This window comes from Bombina bombina, chromosome 6, assembly GCF_027579735.1.
Source record: "Bombina bombina isolate aBomBom1 chromosome 6, aBomBom1.pri, whole genome shotgun sequence".
NCBI lineage: Eukaryota > Metazoa > Chordata > Amphibia > Anura > Bombinatoridae > Bombina > Bombina bombina.
The window spans coordinates 902,656,846-902,679,976 of record NC_069504.1 but is presented as its reverse complement, the minus strand read 5'-3'; the positions used below and the strand labels follow the sequence as shown (position 1 = coordinate 902,679,976).

Below are 23,131 nucleotides of genomic sequence, written 5' to 3'. Positions count from 1 at the left end.
AAGGCCCAGGTGGAAGCCACAGCTCTAGTGGAATGAGCTGTAATTCTTTCAGGAGGCTGCTGTCCAGCAGTCTCATAGGCTAAACGTATTATGCTACGAAGCCAAAAAGAGAGAGAGGTAGCCGAAGCCTTTTGACCTCTCCTCTGTCCAGAGTAAACGACAAACAGAGAAGAAGTTTGTCTAAAATCTTTAGTTGCCTGTAAGTAGAACTTCAGAGCACGGACCACGTCTAGATTATGCAAAAGACGTTCCTTCTTTAAAGAAGGATTAGGACATAATGATGGAACAACAATCTCTTGATTGATATTCCTGTTAGAAACAACCTTAGGTAAAAACCCAGGTTTAGTACGCAGAACTACCTTGTCTGAATGAAAGATCAGATAAGGAGAATCACAATGTAAGGCAGATAACTCCCAGACTCTTCGAGCCGAGGAAATAGCCATCAAAAACAAAACTTTCCAAGATAAAAGCTTAATATCAATGGAATGAAGGGGTTCAAACGGAACACCCTGAAGAACTTTAAGAACCAAGTTTAAGCTCCACGGAGGAGCAACAGCTTTAAACACAGGCTTAATTCTAGCCAAAGCCTGACAAAAGGCCTGGACGTCTGGATGCTCTGCCAGACGTTTGTGTAAAAGAATAGACAGAGCTGAAATCTGTCCCTTTAGCGAACTAGCGGATAAACCCTTTTCTAAACCCTCTTGTAGAAAAGCTAATATCCTAGGAATCCTAACCTTACTCCATGAGTAACTCTTGGATTCGCACCAATATAAATATTTACGCCATATCTTATGGTAAATTTTTCTGGTCACAGGTTTCCGAGCCTGTATTAATGTATCAATAACCGAATCCGAAAACCCACGCTTTGAAAGAATCAAGCGTTCAATTTCCAGGCAGTCAGCCTCAGAGAAATTAGGTTTGGATGGTTGAAAGGACCCTGAATTAGAAGGTCCTGCCTCAGAGGAAGAGACCATGGTGGACAGGACGACATGTCCACTAGGTCTGCATACCAGGTCCTGCGTGGCCACGCAGGCGCTATCAGAATTACTGATGCCCTCTCCTGTTTGATCCTGGCAATCAGCCGATGTAGCAACGGAAATGGTGGAAACACATAAGCTATGTTGAAAACCCAAGGGGCTGCTAATGCATCTACCAGCACCGCTCCCGGGTCCCTGGACCTGGATCCGTAACAAGGAAGCTTCGCGTTCTGGCGAGATGCCATGAGATCCAGATCCGGTTTGCCCAAACGACGAATCAGTTGAGCAAATACCTCCGGGTGAAGTTCCCACTCTCCCGGATGAAAAGTCTGGCGACTTAGGAAATCCACCTCCCAGTTCTTTACGCCTGGGATGAGAATCGCTGACAGGTGGCAAGAGTGAGACTCTGCCCAGCGAATTATCTTCGAGACTTCCAACATCGCTAGGGAACTCCTGGTTCCCCCTTGATGATTGATGTAAGCCACAGTCGTGATATTGTCCGACTGAAATCTGATGAACCTCAGCTTTGCTAACGGAGGCCAAGCTAGAAGAGCATTGAATATTGCTCTTAATTCTAGAATGTTTATTGGGAGGAGTTTCTCCTCCTGAGTCCACGATCCCTGAGCCTTTAGGGAATTCCAGACTGCTCACCAGCCTAAAAGGCTGGCATCCATTGTTACAATCGTCCAATCTGGCCTGCGAAAGGTCATTCCTTTGGACAGATGAACCGGTGACAACCACCAGAGAAGCGAATCTCTGGTCTCCTGGTCCAGATTTAGCAAAGGGGACAGATCGGAGTAATCCCCGTTCCATTGACTGAGCATGCATAGTTGCAGCAGTCTGAGATGCAGGCGCGCAAATGGCACTATGTCCATTGCCGCGACCATTAAGCCGATTACCTCCATGCACTGAGCTACTGATGGGCTTGGAACGGAATGAAGGACATGGCAAGCATTGAGAATCCTTGATAACCTGGACTCCGTCAGGTAAATCTTCATCTCTACAGAATCTATAAGAGTCCCTAGAAAAGGAACCCTTGTGAGCGGTAACAGAGAACTCTTTTCCACGTTCACTTTCCACCCATGCGACCTCAGAAATGCTAGAACTATCTCTGTATGAGACTTTGCATTCTGAAAACTTGACGCTTGTATCAGAATGTCGTCTAGGTACGGAGCCACCGCTATGCCTCGTGGTCTTAGTACCGCCAGAAGTGAGCCCAGAACCTTCGTAAAAATTCTCGGGGCCGTGGCTAACCCGAAGGGAAGAGCCACAAACTGGTAATGCCTGTCTAGAAAGGCAAACCTCAGGTACCGATAATGATCTTTGTGAATCGGTATATGAAGGTAAGCATCCTTCATATACCGTGGTCATACATTGACCCTCTTGGATCATGGGTAGGATGGTTCGAATGGTTTCCATCTTGAACGATGGTACCCTTAGGAATTTGTTTAAGATCTTTAAGTCCAAGATTGGTCTGAAGGTTCCCTCTTTTTTGGGAACCACAAATAGATTTGAGTAAAATCGTCGTCCCTGTTCCGATCGCGGAACTGAGTGGATCACCCCCATGATTAAGAGGTCTTGTACACATTGTAGAAATGCCTCTCTCTTTACTAGGTTTGTCGATAACCTCGAAAGATGGAACCTCCCTTGTGGAGGAGAGGTTTTGAAATCCAGAAGGTATCCCTGAGATATAATCTTTAACGTCCAGGGATCCTGCACATCTCTTGCCCAAGCCTGGGCAAAGAGAGAAAGTCTGCCCCCCACTAAATCCGTCTCTGGATAGGGGGCCCTGACTTCATGCTGTTTTAGGGGCGGGAGTAGGCTTTCTGGCCTGCTTGCCCTTGTTCCATGACTGGTTGCCTTTCCAACCTTGTCTGTAACGAGCAGCAGTTCCTTCCTGTTTTGGAGCGGAGGAAGTCGATGCTGCTCCTGCCTTGAAGTTACGAAAGGCACGAAAATTAGACTGTTTAGCCTTTGGTTTGGCCCTGTCCTGAGGAAGGGCGTGGCCCTTACCTCCAGTAAGGTCAGCAATAATTTCCTTCAAGCCGGGCCCGAATAAAGTCTGCCCTTTGAAAGGAATGTTAAGTAGTTTAGACTTGGAAGTTACATCCGCTGACCAGGATTTAAGCCAGAGCACTCTGCGCGCCTGTATGGCGAATCTGGAATTTTTAGCCGTAAGTTTGGTTAGATGTACTACGGCATCTGAAACAAACGCATTAGCTTGCTTAAGGGTTCTAACTTTGCTCAAGGCCTCATCCAACGGCTCTGTGCGAATCGCCTCTTCCAGAGACTCAAACCAGAATGCCGCTGCAGCCGTAACAGGCGCAATGCATGCAAGAGGCTGCAATATAAAACCCTGTTGAACAAACATTTTCTTAAGAAAACCCTCTAATTTTTTATCCATTGGATCTGAGAAAGCACAGCTATCCTCCACCGGGATAGTGGTACGCTTGGCTAACGTAGAAACTGCTCCCTCCACCTTAGGGACCGTCTGCCATAAGTCTCGTGTGGTGGCGTCTATAGGGAACATTTTTCTAAATATCGGGGGAGGGGAAAAAGGCACACCAGGTCTATCCCACTCCTTACTTATAATTTCTTTAAGTCTTTTTGATATAGGAAAAACGTCAGTACACACCGGTACCGCATAGTATCTATCCAACCTACACAATTTCTCTGGAATTGCCACCGTGTCGCAATCATTCAGAGCCGCTAATACCTCCCCTAGTAATACACGGAGGTTCTCAAGCTTAAATTTAAAATTTGAAATTTCTGAATCCGGTCTCCCCGGATCAGAACCGTCACCGACAGAATGAAGCTCACCGTCCTCATGTTCTGCAAATTGTGACGCAGTATCAGACATGGCTCTCGTGTCATCAGCGCGCTCTGTCCTTAACCCAGAGCTATCGCGTTTGCCCCTTAATTCGGGCATATTATATAATACTTCTTTCATAACATTAGCCATATCATGTAAAGTGATTTGTAAGGGCCTAGATGTACTAGGTGTCTCAATCCTACGCATCTCCCGAGCGGGAGACGCAGGTACTGACACGTGAGGAGAGTTAGGCGGCATAACTTCCCCCTTTTATTCAAAGCAATATCAATACAATTGGTACACATCGTTCTATTGGGCTCCACATTGGCTTTTGAACATGATGAACAAACAGTTTCCTCTGAATCAGACATGTTTAAACAGACTTAGCAATGAAACTAACAAGCTTGGAAATCACTTTCAATAAGTTTACAAGCAATATAAAAAACGCTGCAGCCCTTCAAAAATAGATATAATTAAACAATTCTTAACAAGAAGTGTATTATTAGCAGAGGATTGCACCCATTAGCAAAAGGATGATTAACCCCTCAATACCCAAAACGGATAAAACAGATATCAATTAAGATTTAACGCTTTTAATCACAGTCAGCACACTGTCACAGATCTGCTGTGACTGATTACCTCCCTCACAAATGAAATTTGCAGACTCCTGAGCTCTCTAGAGACGTCCTGGATCAAGGAGGAAGAAGCAGAAAGACTGTGCAATAATTTTAACTGCGCAACAAGGCGCTAAAACAAGGGCCCTCCCACTCCAATCACAACAGTGGGAGCCCTGATATAACGGTTTCCATGCAGAAAAATATGTTAGCAATGTGGAAAAAAATCATGCCCAAAGCGATATATCACCAAAGTACCTCACAAAAACGAATAACATGCCAGTAAACGTTTTATTAAAAAACAACATTTTTCAATGTCATGCAAAGCTATCACTAAGCCTGCTACCAGTCGCTACCACTGCAGAGAAGGCTTAAGTATTATTTCAGTGTTAACAGTATTTTCTCAGTCAAATTCTAGTCCCTAGAATATAACTCGACTGCGCATACATTTATCAGCCTGATACCAGTTGCTACTACTGCATTTAAGGCTGTACTTACATCATATGGTAACAGCAGTATTTTCTTAGTCAATTCCATTCCCAGAAAATAAAGTACTGCACATACCTCATTTGCGGAGGACCCCGCATGCTATTCCCAGTTTCTGAAGTTACCCCACTCCTCAGAATGTCGAGAACAGCCAGTGGATCTTAGTTACGCCTGCTAAGATCATAGATAAAAAACGCAGGCAGTTTCTTCTTCTAAATACTGCCTTAGATAGAAAAACAGCACACTCCGGTGCTATTTAAAATAACAAACTTTTTATTGAAGAATAGTTAAGTAAAAACTCCAGCTCCTCTCGAGACCTCCTTCTCTGTTGAGGGTTGCAAGAGAATGACTGGATATGACATGTGAGGGGAGGAGCTATATAGCAGCTCTGCTTGGGTGATCCTCTTGAAACTTCCTGTTGGGAAGGAGAATATATCCCATAAGTAATGGATGACCCGTGGACTGAACACACTTAACAAGAGAAAATGCAAATGCCAAAACTGGCAAAAAAAGCAAATAACATATAGAACGTGAGGTAAAATAAAACTAAATTTTTTTGGCGCCAAGTATGATGCACGACGCAAAGGGAAGTTGAAAAAAATTGTTGGTGCCAACAAACATCCAGGAAATTACGCAACTTGCGTCAAACACATTTTCGCGCCAAACAACCTAGCGTCAACTAAGATGCAGGAAATGACGAACTTGCGTCATTATAGACGCACATTCGCGCCAAAAATTCTCACACCAAGAATGACAATAAAACAGAATTTATGCTTACCTGATAAATTACTTTCTCCAACGGTGTGTCCGGTCCACGGCGTCATCCTTACTTGTGGGATATCTCTTCCCCAACAGGAAATGGCAAAGAGTCCCAGCAAAGCTGGCCATATAGTCCCTCCTAGGCTCCGCCCACCCCAGTCATTCGACCGACGGACAGGAGGAAATATATATAGGAGAAACCATATGGTACCGTGGTGACTGTAGTTAGAGAAAATAATTCATCAGACCTGATTAAAAAACCAGGGCGGGCCGTGGACCGGACACACCGTTGGAGAAAGTAATTTATCAGGTAAGCATAAATTCTGTTTTCTCCAACATTGGTGTGTCCGGTCCACGGCGTCATCCTTACTTGTGGGAACCAATACCAAAACTTTAGGACACGGATGAAGGGAGGGAGCAAATCAGGTTACCTAAACGGAAGGCACCACAGCTTGCAAAACCTTTCTCCCAAAAATAGCCTCCGAAGAAGCAAAAGTATCAAATTTGTAAAATTTGGCAAAAGTGTGCAGTGAAGACCAAGTCGCTGCCTTACATATCTGGTCCACAGAAGCCTCGTTCTTGAAGGCCCATGTGGAAGCCACAGCCCTAGTGGAGTGAGCTGTGATTCTTTCAGGAGGCTGCCGTCCGGCAGTCTCATAAGCCAATCGGATGATGCTTTTAAGCCAAAAGGAAAGAGAGGTAGAAGTCGCTTTTTGACCTCTCCTTTTACCAGAATAAACAACAAACAAGGAAGATGTTTGTCTGAAATCTTTTGTAGCCTCTAAATAGAATTTTAGAGCACGGACTACGTCCAAATTGTGTAACAAACGTTCCTTCTTTGAAACTGGATTCGGACATAAAGAAGGTACAACTATCTCCTGGTTAATATTTTTGTTAGAAACAACCTTAGGAAGAAAACCAGGCTTAGTACGCAAAACCACCTTATCTGCATGGAACACCAGATAGGGTGGAGAACACTGCAGAGCAGATAACTCTGAAACTCTTCTAGCAGAAGAAATTGCAACCAAAAACAAAACTTTCCAAGATAGTAACTTAATATCTATGGAATGTAAAGGTTCAAACGGAACCCCTTGAAGAACTGAAAGAACTAGATTTAGACTCCAGGGAGGAGTCAAAGGTCTGTAAACAGGCTTGATCCTAACCAGAGCCTGAACAAATGCTTGAACATCTGGCACAGCTGCCAGTCTTTTGTGTAGTAAGACAGATAAAGCAGAGATCTGTCCCTTTAGAGAACTCGCAGATAATCCTTTCTCGAAACCTTCTTGTAGAAAGGAGAGAATCTTAGGAATTTTTATCTTATTCCATGGGAATCCTTTGGATTCACACCAACAGATATATCTTTTCCATATTTTATGGTAAATCTTTCTAGTTACCGGTTTTCTGGCCTGAACCAGAGTATCTATCACAGAATCTGAAAACCCACGCTTCGATAGAATCAAGCGTTCAATCTCCAAGCCGTCAGCTGGAGGGAGACCAGATTTGGATGTTCGAATGGACCCTGAACAAGAAGGTCCTGTCTCAAAAGGTAGCTTCCATGGTGGAACCGATGACATATTCACCAGGTCTGCATACCAAGTCCTGCGTGGCCACGCAGGAGCTATCAAGATCACCGAGGCCCTCTCCTGATTGATCCTGGCTACCAGCCTGGGAATGAGAGGAAACGGTGGAAATACATAAGCTAGGTTGAAGGTCCAAGGTGCTACTAGTGCATCTACTAGAGTCGCCTTGGGATCCCTGGTTCTGGACCCGTAGCAAGGAACCTTGAATTTCTGACGAGACGCCATCAGATCCATGTCTGGAATGCCCCATAATTGAGTTATTTGGGCAAAGATCTCCGGATGGAGTTCCCACTCCCCCGGAAGGAATGTCTGACGACTCAGAAAATCCGCCTCCCAGTTTTCCACACCTGGGATGTGGATCGCAGACAGGTGGCAGGAGTGATCCTCCGCCCATTGAATTATTTTGGTCACTTCTTTCATCGCCAGGGAACTCCTTGTTTCCCCCTGATGATTGATATACAAAACGGTCGTCATGTTGTCTGATTGGAACCTTATGAATCTGGCCTTTGCTAGTTGAGGCCAAGCTCTGAGAGCATTGAATATCGCTCTCAGTTCCAGAATGTTTATCGGGAGAAGAGACTCTTCCCGAGACCATAGACTCTGAGCTTTCAGGGATTCCCAGACCGCGCCCCAGCCCACTAGACTGGCGTCGGTCGTGACAATGACCCACTCTGGCCTGCGGAAGCTCATTCCCTGGGACAGATGGTCCAGGGTCAGCCACCAACGGAGTGAATCTCTGGTCTTCTGATCTACTTGAATCATTGGAGACAAGTCTGTATAGTCCCCATTCCACTGTTTGAGCATGCACAGTTGTAATGGTCTTAGATGAATTTGTGCAAAAGGAACTATGTCCATTGCTGCAACCATCAACCCTACTACTTCCATGCACTGTGCTATGGAAGGACGAGGAACAGAATGAAGAACTTGACAAGTGCTTAGAAGTTTTGACTTTCTGACCTCTGTCAGAAAAATCCTCATTTCTAAGGAATCTATTATTGTTCCCAAGAAGGGAACTCTTGTCGACGGAGACAGAGAACTTTTTTCTATGTTCACCTTCCATCCGTGTGATCTGAGAAAGGCCAGAACGATGTCTGTATGAGCCTTTGCTTTTGACAGGGACGACGCTTGTATTAGAATGTCGTCCAAGTAAGGTACTACTGCAATGCCCCTCGGTCTTAGATCCGCTAGAAGGGACCCTAGTACCTTTGTGAAAATCCTTGGAGCAGTGGCTAACCCGAATGGGAGGGCCACAAACTGGTAATGCTTGTCCAGAAAAGCGAACCTTAGGAACTGATGATGTTCTTTGTGGATAGGAATATGTAGGTACGCATCCTTTAGATCCACGGTAGTCATAAATTGACTTTCCTGGATAGTGGGTAGAATCGTTCGAATGGTTTCCATCTTGAACGATGGTACCCTGAGAAATTTGTTTAGGATCTTCAAATCCAAAATTGGTCTGAAAGTTCCCTCTTTTTTGGGAACTACGAACAGATTGGAATAAAATCCCATTCCTTGTTCCTTTATTGGAACTGGGTGTATCACTCCCATCTTTAACAGGTCTTCTACACAATGTAAGAACGCCTGTCTCTTTATTTGGTTTGAGGATAAGTGAGACATGTGGAACCTACCCCTTGGGGGTAGTTCCCTGAATTCCAGGAGATAACCCTGAGAAACTATTTCTAGCTCCCAGGGATACTGAACATCTCTTGCCCAAGCCTGAGCAAAGAGAGAGAGTCTGCCCCCCACTAGATCCGGTCCCGGATCGGGGGCTACTCCTTCATGCTGTTTTGTTAGCAGCGGCAGGCTTCTTGGCCTGCTTACCCTTGTTCCAGCCTTGCATCGGTTACGAGGCTGGTTTGGGTTGTGAGGCATTACCCTCTTGCTTAGAGGATGCAGAATTAGAGGCTGGTCCGTTCCTGAAATTGCGAAAGGAACGAAAATTAGACTTATTTTTGGCCTATCTTGTGGAAGGGCGTGGCCCTTTCCCCCAGTGATGTCTGAAATAATCTCTTTCAATTCTGGTCCAAATAGAGTTTTACCTTTGAAAGGGATGTTAAGCAATTTTGTCTTGGATGACGCATCCGCTGACCAAGACTTTAGCCAAAGCGCTCTGCGCGCCACGATAGCAAACCCTGAATTTTTCGCCGCTAATCTAGCTAATTGCAAAGCGGCATCTAAAATAAAAGAGTTAGCCAACTTGAGTGCGTGAACTCTGTCCATAACCTCCTCATATGGAGTCTCTCTACTAAGCGAGTTTTCTAGTTCCTCGAACCAGAACCACGCTGCTGTAGTGACAGGAACAATGCACGAAATGGGTTGTAGAAGGTAACCTTGCTGTACAAAAATCTTTTTAAGCAAACCCTCCAATTTTTTATCCATAGGATCTTTGAAAGCACAAGGAATAGTAGTGCGTTTGTTTAGAGTAGAAACTGCCCCCTCGACCTTAGGGACTGTCTGCCATAAATCCTTTCTGGGGTCGACCATAGGAAATAATTTCTTAAATATAGGGGGGGGGGGACAAAAGGTATGCCGGGCTTTTCCCACTCCTTATTTACTATGTCCGCCACACGCTTGGGTATAGGAAAAGCGTCGGGGTGCACCGGAACCTCTAGGAACTTGTCCATCTTGCATAATTTCTCTGGAATGACCAAGTTGTCACAATCATCCAGAGTAGATAACACCTCCTTAAGCAGTGCGCGGAGATGTTCTAATTTAAATTTAAAAGTCACAACATCAGGTTCAGCTTTTTCCTGAATCTGAAATTTCCCCATCTGACAAAACCTCCCTCATGGCCCCTTCAGATTGGTGTGAGGGTATGACAGAGCAATTATCATCAGCGCCCTCCTGCTCTTCAGTGTTTAAAACAGAGCAATCGCGCTTTCTCTGATAAGTAGGCATTTTGGATAAAATATTTGCTATGGAGTTATCCATTACAGCCGTTAATTGTTGCATGGTAATAAGCATTGGCGCACTAGATGTACTAGGGGCCTCCTGTGTGGGCAAAACTGGTGTAGACACAGTAGGAGATGATGTAGTATCATGTTTACTCCCCTCATCTGAGGAATCATCTTGGGCAATTTCATTATCTGTGGCAGTACTGTCCTTACTTTATTTGGACGCTATGGCACAATTATCACATAAATTTAAATGGGGAGACACATTGGCTTTCATACATATAGAACATAGCTTATCCGAAGGCACAGACATGTTAAACAGGCTTAAACTTGTCAACAAAGCACAAAAAAACGTTTTAAAACAAAACCGTTACTGTCTTTAAATTTTAAACAGAAAACACTTTATTACTGAATATGTGAAAAAGTATGAAGGAATTGTTCAAAAATTACCAAAATTTCACCACAGTGTCTTAAAGCATTAAGAGTATTGCACACCAAATTTCACCAAGCCCAGAGGGGAATACGATACCAATTGACGCCTTCTAGAAGCATTTCCAGCAAATTTCAGATCCTCACACATGCATCTGCATGCCCTGCTCTCAAAAACAACTGTGCAGTAATGGCGCGAAAATGAGGCTCAGTCTACAACTAGGAAGGCCCCCTGACTGGAAAAGGTGTCTAACATAGTGCCTGCCGTTTAATAAACGTTCCCCAAGTTTATAAATGCGAATTGACAGCATAAATATGAATAAAATGCCCAAATAAAGCAATCGATTTAAGCCCATAAAAATGTCTACCAGTTTTTTAGCCCATATTAAGCCCTTTATTCTGTTTGTTTGACTATAAAAATGCCTTACCGGTCCCCATGAGGGGAAATGACAGCCTTCCAGCATTACATGGTCTTGTTAGAAAACAAAATTTATGCTTACCTGATAAATTCCTTTCTCCTGTAGTGTGGTCAGTCCACGGGTCATCATTACTTCTGGGATATTAACTCCTCCCCAACAGGAAGTGCAAGAGGATCACCCAGCAGAGCTGCTATATAGCTCCTCCCCTCTACGTCACACCCAGTCATTCGACCGAGAACCAACGAGAAAGGAGAAGCTAAAGGGTGCAGTGGTGACTGGAGTATAATTTAAAAATTTAGACCTGCCATAAAAACAGGGCGGGCCGTGGACTGACCACACTACAGGATAAAGGAATTTATCAGGTAAGCATAAATTTTGTTTTCTCCTGTTAAGTGTGGTCAGTCCACGGGTCATCATTACTTCTGGGATACCAATACCAAAGCTAAAGTACACGGATGACGGGAGGGACAGGCAGGCTCTTTATACGGAAGGAACCACTGCCTGAAGAACCTTTCTCCCAAAAACAGCCTCCGAAGAAGCAAAAGTGTCAAATTTGTAAAATTTGGAAAAAGTATGAAGAGAAGACCAAGTTGCAGCCTTGCAAATCTGTTCAACAGAGGCCTCATTCTTAAAGGCCCAAGTGGAAGCCACAGCTCTAGTAGAATGAGCCGTAATTCTTTCAGGAGGCTGCTGTCCAGCAGTCTCATAAGCTAAACGTATTATGCTACGAAGCCAAAAAGAGAGAGAGGTAGTCGAAGCTTTTTGACCTCTCCTCTGACCAGAATAAACGACGAACAGAGAAGACGTTTGTCGAAAATCCTTAGTTGCCTGAAGATAAAATTTCAGGGCACGGACTATATCTAGATTGTGTAGAAGACGTTCCTTCTTCGAAGAAGGATTAGGACACAAAGATGGAACAACAATCTCTTGATTGATATTCCTGTTAGTGACCACCTTAGGTAAGAACCCAGGTTTAGTACGCAGAACTACCTTGTCTGAATGAAAAATCAGATAAGGAGAATCACAATGTAAGGCAGATAACTCAGACTCTTCGAGCCGAGGAAATAGCCATTAAAAACAGAACTTTCCAAGATAACAGCTTGATATCAATGGAATGAAGGGGTTCAAACGGAACACCCTGTAAAACGTTAAGAACTAAGTTCAAACTCCATGGTGGAGCAACAGTTTTAAACACAGGCTTGATCCTAGCCAAAGCCTGACAAAAAGCTTGAACGTCCGGAACCTCTGACAGACGTTTGTGTAAAAGAATGGACAGAGCTGAAATCTGTCCCTTTAAGGAACTAGCGGATAAACCCTTTTCTAAACCTTCTTGTAGAAAAGACAATATCCTAGGAATCCTAACCTTACTCCATGAGTAACTTTTGGATTCGCACCAATATAAGTATATACGCCATATTTTATGGTAAATTTTTCTGGTAACAGGCTTCCTAGCCTGTATTAAGGTATCAATTACTGATTCAGAAAATCCACGCTTTGATAAAATCAAGCGTTCAATTTCCATGCAGTCAGCTTCAGAGAAATTAGGTTTTGATGTTTGAAGGGACCCTGAATTAGAAGGTCCTGTCTCAGAGGCAGAGACCAAGGAGGACAGGATGACATGTCCACTAGATCTGCATACCAGGTCCTGCGTGGCCACGCAGGCGCTATTAGAATCACCGAAGCTCTCTCCTGTTTGATTCTGGCAATCAATCGAGGAAGCATCGGGAAGGGTGGAAACACATAAGCCATCCCGAAGGTCCAAGGTGCTGTCAAAGCATCTATCAGGACCGCTCCCGGATCCCTGGATCTGGACCCGTAACAAGGAAGCTTGGCGTTCTGTCGAGACGCCATGAGATCTATCTCTGGTTTGCCCCAACGTCGAAGTATTTGGGCAAAGACCTCCGGATGAAGTTCCCACTCCCCCGGATGAAAAGTCTGACGACTTAGGAAATCCGCCTCCCAGTTCTCCACTCCCGGGATGTGGATTGCTGACAGGTGGCAAGAGTGAAACTCTGCCCAGCGAATTATCTTTGATACTTCCATCATCGCTAGGGAGCTTCTTGTCCCTCCTTGATGGTTGATGTAAGCTACAGTCGTGATGTTGTCCGACTGAAACCTGATGAACCCCTGAGTTGTTAACTGGGGCCAAGCCAGAAGAGCATTGAGAACTGCTCTCAATTCCAGAATGTTTATAGGCAGGAGACTCTCCTCCCGAGTTCATGATCCCTGAGCCTTCAGAGAATTCCAGACAGCGCCCCAACCTAGTAGGCTGGCGTCTGTTGTTACAATTGTCCAATCCGGCCTGCTGAATGGAATCCCCCTGGACAGATGTGGCCGAGAAAGCCACCACAGAAGAGAATTTCTGGTCTCTTGATCCAGATTCAGAGTAGGGGACAAATCTGAGTAATCCCCATTCCACTGACTTAGCATGCACAATTGCAGCGGTCTGAGATGTAGGCGTGCAAAGGGTACTATGTCCATTGCCGCTACCATTAAGCCGATCACCTCCATGCATTGAGCTACTGACGGGTGTTGAATGGAATGAAGGACACGGCATGCATCTTGAAGCTTTGTTAACCTGTTTTCTGTCAGGTAAATCTTCATTTCTACAGAATCTATAAGAGTCCCCAAGAAGGGAACTCTTGTGAGTGGAAAGAGAGAACTCTTCTTTTCGTTCACCTTCCATCCATGCGACCTTAGAAATGCCAGTACTAACTCTGTATGAGACTTGGCAGTTTGAAAGCTTGAAGCTTGTATCAGAATGTCGTCTAGGTACGGAGCTACCGAAATTCCTCACGGTCTTAGTACCGCCAGAAGAGCACCCAGAACCTTTGTGAAGATTCTTGGAGCCGTAGCCAATCCGAATGGAAGAGCTACAAACTGGTAATGCCTGTCTAGGAAGGCAAACCTTAGATACCGGTAATGATCTTTGTGAATCGGTATGTGAAGGTAAGCATCCTTTAAATCCACTGTGGTCATGTACTGACCCTTTTGGATCATGGGTAGGATTGTCCGAATAGTTTCCATTTTGAACGATGGAACTCTTAGGAATTTGTTTAGGATCTTTAAATCCAAGATTGGCCTGAAGGTTCCCTCTTTTTTGGGAACCACAAACAGATTCGAGTAAAACCCCAGTCCATGTTCCGACCGCGGAACCGGATGGATCACTCCCATTAGTAAAAGATCTTGTACACAGCGTAGAAACGCCTCTTTCTTTATTTGGTTTGTTGACAACCTTGACAGATGAAATCTCCCTTTTGGGGGAGAGGATTTGAAGTCCAGAAGATATCCCTGAGATATGATCTCTAACGCCCAGGGATCCTGCACATCTCTTGCCCAAGCCTGGGCGAAGAGAGAAAGTCTGCCCCCCACTAGATCCGTTTCCGGATCGGGGGCCCTCGATTCATGCTGTCTTAGGGGCAGCAGCAGGTTTTCTGGCCTGCTTGCCCTTGTTCCAGGACTGGTTAGGTCTCCAGCCTTGTCTGAAGCGAGCAACAGCTCCTTCTTGTTTTGGAGCAGAGGAAGTTGATGCTGCTCCTGCCTTGAAATTACGAAAGGAACGAAAATTAGACTGTCTAGCCTTAGGTTTGGCTCTGTCTTGAGGCAGGGCATGGCCTTTACCTCCTGTAATGTCAGCGATAATTTCTTTCAAACCGGGCCCGAATAAGGTCTGCCCTTTGAAAGGTATGTTAAGTAATTTAGATTTAGAAGTAGCGTCAGCTGACCAGGATTTTAGCCACAGTGCTCTGCGTGCCTGAATGGCGAATCCGGAATTCTTAGCCGTAAGTTTTGTTAAATGTACTACGGCATCTGAAACAAATGAATTAGCTAGCTTAAGTGTTTTAAGCTTGTTTGAAATCTCATCTATAGTTATTGAGTCAAGAGTCTCTTCCAGGGACTCGGACCAAAAAGCGGCCGCGGCCGAGACAGACGCAATACATGCAAGGGGTTGCAATATAAAACCTTGTTGAACAAACATTTTCTTAAGGTAACCCTCTAATTTTTTATCCATTGGATCTGAAAAGGCACAGCTATCCTCCACCGGGATAGTGGTACGCTTAGCCAGAGTAGAAACCGCTCCCTTCACCTTAGGGACCGTCTGCCATAAGTCCCGTGTGGTGGCGTCTATTGGAAACATTTTTCTAAACACAGGAGGGGGGGAAAAGGGTACACCGGGCCTATCCCACTCCTTAGTAATTATCTCTGTAAGCCTCTTAGGTATAGGAAATACGTCAGTACTCGCCGGTACCGCATAGTACCTATCCAGCCTACATCATTTCTCTGGGATTGCAACGGTGTTACAATCGTTCAGAGCTGCTTATACCTCCCCTAACAGTACACTGAGGTTTTAGAGTTTAAACTTAAAATTAGAAATGTCTGAATCCATTCTATTGGGATCAGAACCGTCACCTGCAGATTGAAGCTCTCCGTCCTCATGTTCAGCATACTGTGACGCAGTATCAGACATGGCCCTATTATCAACAGCGCACTCTGTTCTCACCCCAGAGTGATCACGCTTACCTCTAAGTTCTGGTAATTTAGCCAAAACTTCAGTCATAACATTAGCCATATCCTGTAATGTGATTTGTAATGGCCGCCCTGATGTACTCGGCGCTACAATATCACGCACCTCCCGAGCGGGAGATGCAGGTACCGACACGTGAGGCGAGTTAGTCGGCATAACTCTCCCCTCGTTATTTGGTGAATGATGTTCAATTTGTACAGATTGACTTTTATTTAAAGTAGCATCAATGCAATTAGTACATACATTTCTATTGGGCTCCACTTTGGCTTTAGCACATATAGCACAGAGATATTCCTCTGAGTCAGACATGTTTAACACACTACCAATTAAACTAGCAACTTGGAAATACTTTTCAAAGCAATTTACAAATAATATGAAAACGTACTGTGCCTTTAAGAAGCACAGAAAAAAAGTTAAGACAGTTGAGAAATAATAAACTTGAGAAACTATAACATCAAATTCTTTCCGGTAAAAACACAATTTTAGCAAAGGATTGCCCCCATTAGCAATGGATAACTAACCCTGAATAGCAGAAAAAAATGTACAGAAAATAAACGTTTTTTATATCACAGTCAGTCACAATCTCACAGCTCTGCTGTGAGTGATTACCTCCCTCAAATTAACTTTTGAAGACCCCTGAGCTCTGTAGAGACGAACCGGATCATGCAGGGAAGACAAGAGACTTCTGACTGAATTTTCTGATGCGTAGCAAAAGCGCCAAAATAGGCCCCTCCCCCTCACACACAACAGTGAGGGAGATCAGTAAACTGTCTTAAATTAAATAAAACGACTGCCAAGTGGAAAAAAACAGTGCCCAAAACAATTTTTCACCCAGTACCTCAGATAATTAAACGATTTAACATGCCAGCAAAAACGTTTAACATCAAATAAATGAAATGTCATTAGAAAGCCTGTTGCTAGTCACTGCAAATTAGGCTAAAGTCTTATGCATACAGTATTATCCCAGTGAAGTGCCATTCCCCAGAATACTGAAGTGTAAATATACATACATGACAGCCTGATACCAGTTGCTACTACTGCATTTAAGGCTGAGCTTACATTATATCGGTATGGCAGAATTTTCTCAGTCAATTCCATTGTCAGAAAATAATATGCTGCTACATACCTCCTTGCAGGTTAACCTGCCTGCTGCCCCCTGATCTGAAGTTTACCTCACTCCTCAGATGGCCGAGAACAGCAATATGATCTTAACTACGCCGGCTAAAATCATACAAAAAAAACTCAGGTAGATTCTTCTTCAAATTCTACCAGAGAAGGAACAACACACTCCGGTGCTATTATAAAATAACAAACTTTTGATTGAAGGTATAAAACTAAGTATAATCACCACAGTCCTCTCACACATCCTATCTATTAGTTGGGTGCAAGAGAATGACTGGGTGTGACGTAGAGGGGAGGAGCTATATAGCAGCTCTGCTGGGTGATCCTCTTGCACTTCCTGTTGGGGAGGAGTTAATATCCCAGAAGTAATGATGACCCGTGGACTGACCACACTTAACAGGAGAAATATGGCTAGTCATACCTTAAGCAGAAAAGTCTGCTAACTGTTTCCCCCAACTGAAGTTACTTCATCTCAACAGTCCTATGTGGAAACAGCAATCGATTTTAGTTACTGTCTGCTAAAATCATCTTCCTCTCACAAACAGAAATCTTCATCCTTTTCTGTTTCAGAGTAAATAGTACATACCAGCACTATTTTAAAATAACAAACACTTGATAGAAGAATAAAAACTACATTTAAACACCAAAAAACTCTTAACCATCTCCGTGGAGATGTTGCCTGTGCAACGGCAAAGAGAATGACTGGGGTGGGCGGAGCCTAGGAGGGACTATATGGCCAGCTTTGCTGGGACTCTTTGCCATTTCCTGTTGGGGAAGAGATATCCCACAAGTAAGGATGACGCCGTGGACCGGACACACCAATGTTGGAGAAATAACAGCATTTTGCGCCCTCCCGAGCCTAATTTGCCCGCAAGCTTTTAAAAGTCAAATTGGAAAAAAAAAACTATACCCCAGGTAAGCAAACCTCCTAAAACATGATGCCCATAATGAAACTGCAAAGGGAAATAAACATAGACCTGACTCATGGCAAATATACGTAAATACATATATTTAAAACTTTATATAAATACATAAAGCGCCAACCATATCTGAGAGTGTCTTAAATAATGATACATACTTACCGAAAGACACCCCCCATCCACATATAGCAGATAGCCAAACCAGTACTGAAAACTATCAGCAGAGGTAATGGTATAAGAGTATATCGTCGATCTGAAAAGGGAGATGGAGATGAATCCCTACGACCGATAACAGAGAACCCTTGAAAAGATTAGGTAATACTCTCTTCACATTCCTCTGACAAACACTGTACTCAGGAACTGGGCCTCAAAATGCTTAGAAGCGCTTATCATAGAAGAAATAAAAAAAATCAAGCACAAAAACTTACTTCACCACCTACATAGGAGGCAAAGTTTGTAAAACTGAATTGTGGGTGTGGTGAGAGGTGTATTTATAAGCATTTTGAGGTTTGGGAAACTTTACCCCTCCTGGTAGGATTGTATATCCCATACGTCACTAGCACATGGACTTTTGCCAATTACATGAAATATATGTATATCTCATATACATATACTGTATATATTTGTGTTCCCATAGACCTCAATATAAAGGCACTTTTAAGTGCCGTTTTTCTTCTCTAACACCCCACTCCCACCAATTTTAAAGCCACCAAAACTGCCTTGTGCAGTTTTTAAAGGGACATGCCATTTTAAACAACTTTCCAATTTTGCTTTGTTCTCTTGGTATTTTTAGTTGAAAGCTAAACCTAGGTAGGCTCATGTGCTAATTTCTTAAACCTTGAAGGCCACCTCTAATCTGAATGCATTTTGACAGTTTTTCACCACTAGAGGGTGTTAGTTCAGATGTGTCATATAGATAACATTAAGCGTGAAGTTACCTAGGAGTCAGCACTGATTGGCTAAAATGCAAGTCTGTCAAAATAACTAAAATAAAGGGGCAGTTTGCAGAGGCATAGATACAAGTTAATTACAGAGGTAAAACGTGCATTATTATAACTTTGTTGGTTATGCAAAACTCGGGAATGAGTAATTAAAAGGGATTATCTATCTTTTTAAACACAAATTCTGGTGTTGACTGTGCCTTTAAAAAAAATTATAATGCCATCTATTTTGAGGGCATTTGGAGCAGTTTTAGAAAATTAACCAGAGGTCTAATCTCTGGTTAATTTTCGGAGCACTAATTGCTACCGCATTTGATAATTTAGCGCTCCACTTGTAATCTAGTCCTAAATATCCAAATAAAAACACAACTACCTTTAATCTCACATATTAGGCTGATATGGAAAACAACCAACTCAAACTGTGGGACCCCATTTACCAGCACCATCTCTCTATCAAGAGACTGCAGTATATCCTTGTTCCATTCTAGCCCTTACAACACCAGAGAAAGAGTGAATCTTTGTTTCTAGACTTCAGAACACTAGATCAAAAAGATTGTTCAAATCACACAACAGTAAATCCAAAAATGTAAGAGCTGTATATCCCATTAAAGATATGTTATTTGCGCCTGTTTCAAAATGAAGAAAAAAAAAAAAACTAAACTAAAAACAGCCCTATCGCCATCATCCTGCTGTAAGAATATAATGCTTAATCAAACGTAACTCACCTCATGACCTTTTCCTTTAAATTTTGTGCTATCAAAGATATGTCGTAAAGCAGGTAAACCGCGCTGTGAGGTCAGTCTGCAGGAAGAGCAAAATATTGTGTTTGAATTAAAATAAATTTAATTCTACACACGTAATCTCTATAGTAAGTGAGATACTGGCAAAGTCCCTCTCCTGTGACAAACCGCCAGAAGTTCTTTAATTATTTTTTATTTTATTTAAAAAAAAAATGTAATTAGAGCATTTTTTTTTATTACACAAATGTATGTTGGCAGCTATAGTGATAAATCCAGAAAAAGTTCTTTAAGGAACATGAAGTCAATACTAGACTTGCATGCAGTACTATTTATATATTAGAATTTCTGTAACTATTATGGATCTATTTTGCGAAAAGCAGGGCTGGACCTTTAAAGATTGGCCTTGCTGTGTAGATCACATTGGACGTAAATTTGATACTGGAGTGTCTTATAGGAAATATTGATAATTCTCAGAAGATAGTTTTGTAATTTTAATAAGAATTAGCATCAGATTTTATATCTACCTGTTGGCATCTAGTTTGGGCAAAGGTCTTTTCACCGTTCTCCTAACAGTTTTAGGGGCTTCCTCTGTTGGGGTCTGACCAAGATTTGCTGTCCAATCATCTAGGATTATAAAATGAGCAAAGTATGACATTAATATTTAGAATCTTTTTATCCAGCAGCAGATACGAAATTTCATCATTTAATCAACAAATACACTCACCTTGACCCCTGCAACAGAGTGAATGCCGCTATATAGATACTAACTGGAAAATAAGATTAACCTAATCTACCAAACTAAGGAATGGTGTAGTTGTCACTGGTGTTTGATGTCGAGTAATCAGGAAAAAAAAAAAGTTAGATTACTTTATTTTAAATGGAAAAATATATTAAAAACATGCATATTTTAATTACTTCCTTATAAACTAAATCTTTTTGGATATGGTATCCAGGCTTCTGCCTGAGACACTGGATGTAAACTCAGCTTTATGAGAGTGCCAAGATGTGCACCCAGAGTTTTCCAGTGGCATAAAATGTGTACCTACCCCTGCATGAGAGTGAAGCCCACTTCTAGATATTGTACTCAATAAATCATTGTATAGCTCATCTGTAAATCCCTCCAGAAACGACAAGGTTTTCAACTAGAGCAAAGTACTCTGGGTAACAATATCCAATATATAAATACATTAGTCAAGCCTTGTTTTAATGACAATCTAAAATGTTCCTCTCTTGTAGCCACCAAGTTTCAAAAGCATGCAAAGTTAATATCCCCACATAATCTTTAGGGTTGTTTTGTATAGGGCTCTAATTACAAACAAAGAAACGAACACTATTTAATATATTATTCTTAACTTTTATATTTCTTAAAGGATGCTGGAGTATTTTACATATTGTGCAATTAAAATCTAATTTTCTGGCTCAACACAATTACAGAGCTAAATAATTGCTAGATAACTATTTCTCAGCTAGAGGCATTGGTACTGCAAGCACCTCCCGCACAGACAAGGTCACTATAATCAGCGGTTAACTACCTCCATTCATCAGATCTCCGGCATCATCATCTCCTGCGCCAGGGGAATGAGGTGGAGGTAAAGGAGGGAAACTCTCATCTTCTGTATGTTCATAGTCTGGTAGGGCAAACGGGTCATTTTCTAGAGGATCCATCATCTTCACTTACAGGCCTGAAAAAATATATAAAAAAGTGTTCTCTGTTGTGTATGTACTGAAAGGGATTTGCTGCTCCAAAGAAATAAGTAAGCAGAGACAAAACACACAAGAAAAACAAGATGCCCTGCTAGCGCCACTGATTAACCCCTTAATGACCACAATGTACCCTGTATGTCACTGGTCGTTAAGGGTTTTTTCCGGACATAATTGCACAAGTCTAGCAAGAACATGCTATTAATGCCCTCCCTCCAGCAGGCTTTGTGGAATAGAGCAGTCACAACGCTGGTGGCAAGACCGTGCTATAAAACAATCAAGTCCCAAAAAAAAGTCAGTGACATACAGGGTATGTCGCTGGTCCTTAAGGGGTTAACAAAGCACTGCTGCAGGTGGCTGCATAAAATGTCTCAGTATATTAATGAGAATAAAATATATTTAACCCCTTAAGGACCAGCGACATACCCTGTATGTCGCTGGACATTTTTTGGGACTTGATTGTTTTATAGTGCGGTCTTGCCACCAGCGTTGAGACTGCTCTATTCCACAAAGCCTGCTGGAGGGAGGGCATTAATAGCGTGTTCTTGATAGACTTGTGCTATTATGTCCTGAAAAAACCCTTAACGACCAGTGACATACAGGGTAAAATGTGGTCATTAAGGGGTTAAACGATAATGGCAGGTACAGACGATCACATTATTACATGCATATGTCGTATAACTTTCAGACTTCTCAAGTACTTCAAATCAACAGAACATTTAAGGATTTATTGTAGTCCCGATTAAAAAAAAAAGAAAAAAAAAAAAAAAAGGCAGATACCTTATGTGACAGTAAACACCTTGAACATTTTATATAAAAAGTGTGTAGTCATATGTAATGGAACAACTATGCAATGTAATGTCTTTACTTTGTCCCCTTTTCATGTAATAGCTTGTGGATTTGCTAATTCTCAGATCTGCAAATAAACACTGCTGACTTCTCAGGGCTAACCCTACTACATGTGCCCTTTTTGGCTGTAACAGATGAAAACTGCACTTTTAACTAACATAATGACAGCTTGGCTTATGCAAAATAAGACAAGTACTGGGTGAAGTTTAGGCACTGGAAGAAAAAATAAAAAAATATTGTAGTAAACAAGATGTTAATTGGTTGATATATGTTATTCTATAGCAAGACATCAGAAGTGTCTTGTCAAGTTGTTTCCTCTTACAAACATTTAGCAACATTACCAACATATAATACAGCCATACACACAGGAACTTCCCTGCTTTTCATTCATTACTTGTGGGAAATACAGAACCTGGCCACCAGGATCCGGCAAAGACACCCCAGCCAAAGGCTCAAATACCTCCCCCACTCCCCTCATCCCCCAGTCATTCTGCCGAGTGAACACGGAACAGTAAAGAGAAATATCAGGGTATAAAGAGGTGCCAGAAGAAAAAATAAATTTAGGTCCGCCCAATGGAGAACCGGACGGGAGCCATGGAATTTTCTTGTACAGATGAAAATGAAATCAGGCAAGCATAATTTATGTTTTCGATTTTAATACGAGGAGAGTCCACGGCTTCATTCATTACCAGTGGGAAACAAATACCCAATCTCTAAAGGAAACTGAATGAAAATGGGAGGGTAAAAAAGAGGTAGACCCTAGTCTGAGGGCACCACAGCCTGCAAAACCTTTCTCCCAAAAGCTGCTTCAGCCGAAGCAAAAACATCAAATTTGTAAAATTTTGAAAAGGTATGTAAGGAGGACCAGGTAGCTGCCTTACAAATCTACTCCATAGAGGCCTCATTCTTGAAGGCCCATGAAGAAGCCACAGCTCTAGTTGAGTGAGCAGTAATCCTCTGAGGAGGCTTATGTCCCGCTGTCTCATAAGCCAAGCGAATCATGCTCCTCAGCCAAAAAGATAGGGAAGTAGAAGCAGCCTTCTGCCCTTTGCGCTTCCCTGAATAGACAACAAACAATGCTGAAGTCTGTCTGAAATCCTTCGTAGCCTAAAGATAAAGTTTCAAAGCTCGAACCACATCCAAGTTATGAAGTAACCGTTCCTTTGAAGAAGAAGTTAGGACACAAGGAAGGAACTACAATCTCCTGATTAATGTTGCGATTAGACACAACCTTAGGGAGAAATTCCAAACCAGTATGAAGGACAGGCCGACATGAAAAACCAGGTATGGAGGCACACATTGCAAGGCCGCCAACTGAGACTCTGCATGCCGAAGCAATACCCAGTAGATAAAGAACCTTCCA

The 23,131-nt window shown here is 42.7% G+C and overlaps 1 protein-coding gene across 1 annotated transcript in view; it reads right to left on the bottom strand.

Annotated features, from left to right (window-relative positions):
- Window positions 1-23,131, bottom strand: part of TIPIN (TIMELESS interacting protein) — a 116,089-nt gene that overhangs the window by 48,734 nt on the left and 44,224 nt on the right. The window contains exons 2-4 of the mRNA XM_053718529.1: window positions 20,751-20,900; window positions 19,743-19,842; window positions 19,204-19,279 (exon numbers count right to left, since the gene is read on the bottom strand). Coding sequence (XP_053574504.1) covers window positions 19,204-19,279; window positions 19,743-19,842; window positions 20,751-20,886 — 312 coding nt within the window. The 5' untranslated portion in view covers window positions 20,887-20,900. The remainder of the gene's footprint in view (window positions 1-19,203; window positions 19,280-19,742; window positions 19,843-20,750; window positions 20,901-23,131) is intronic.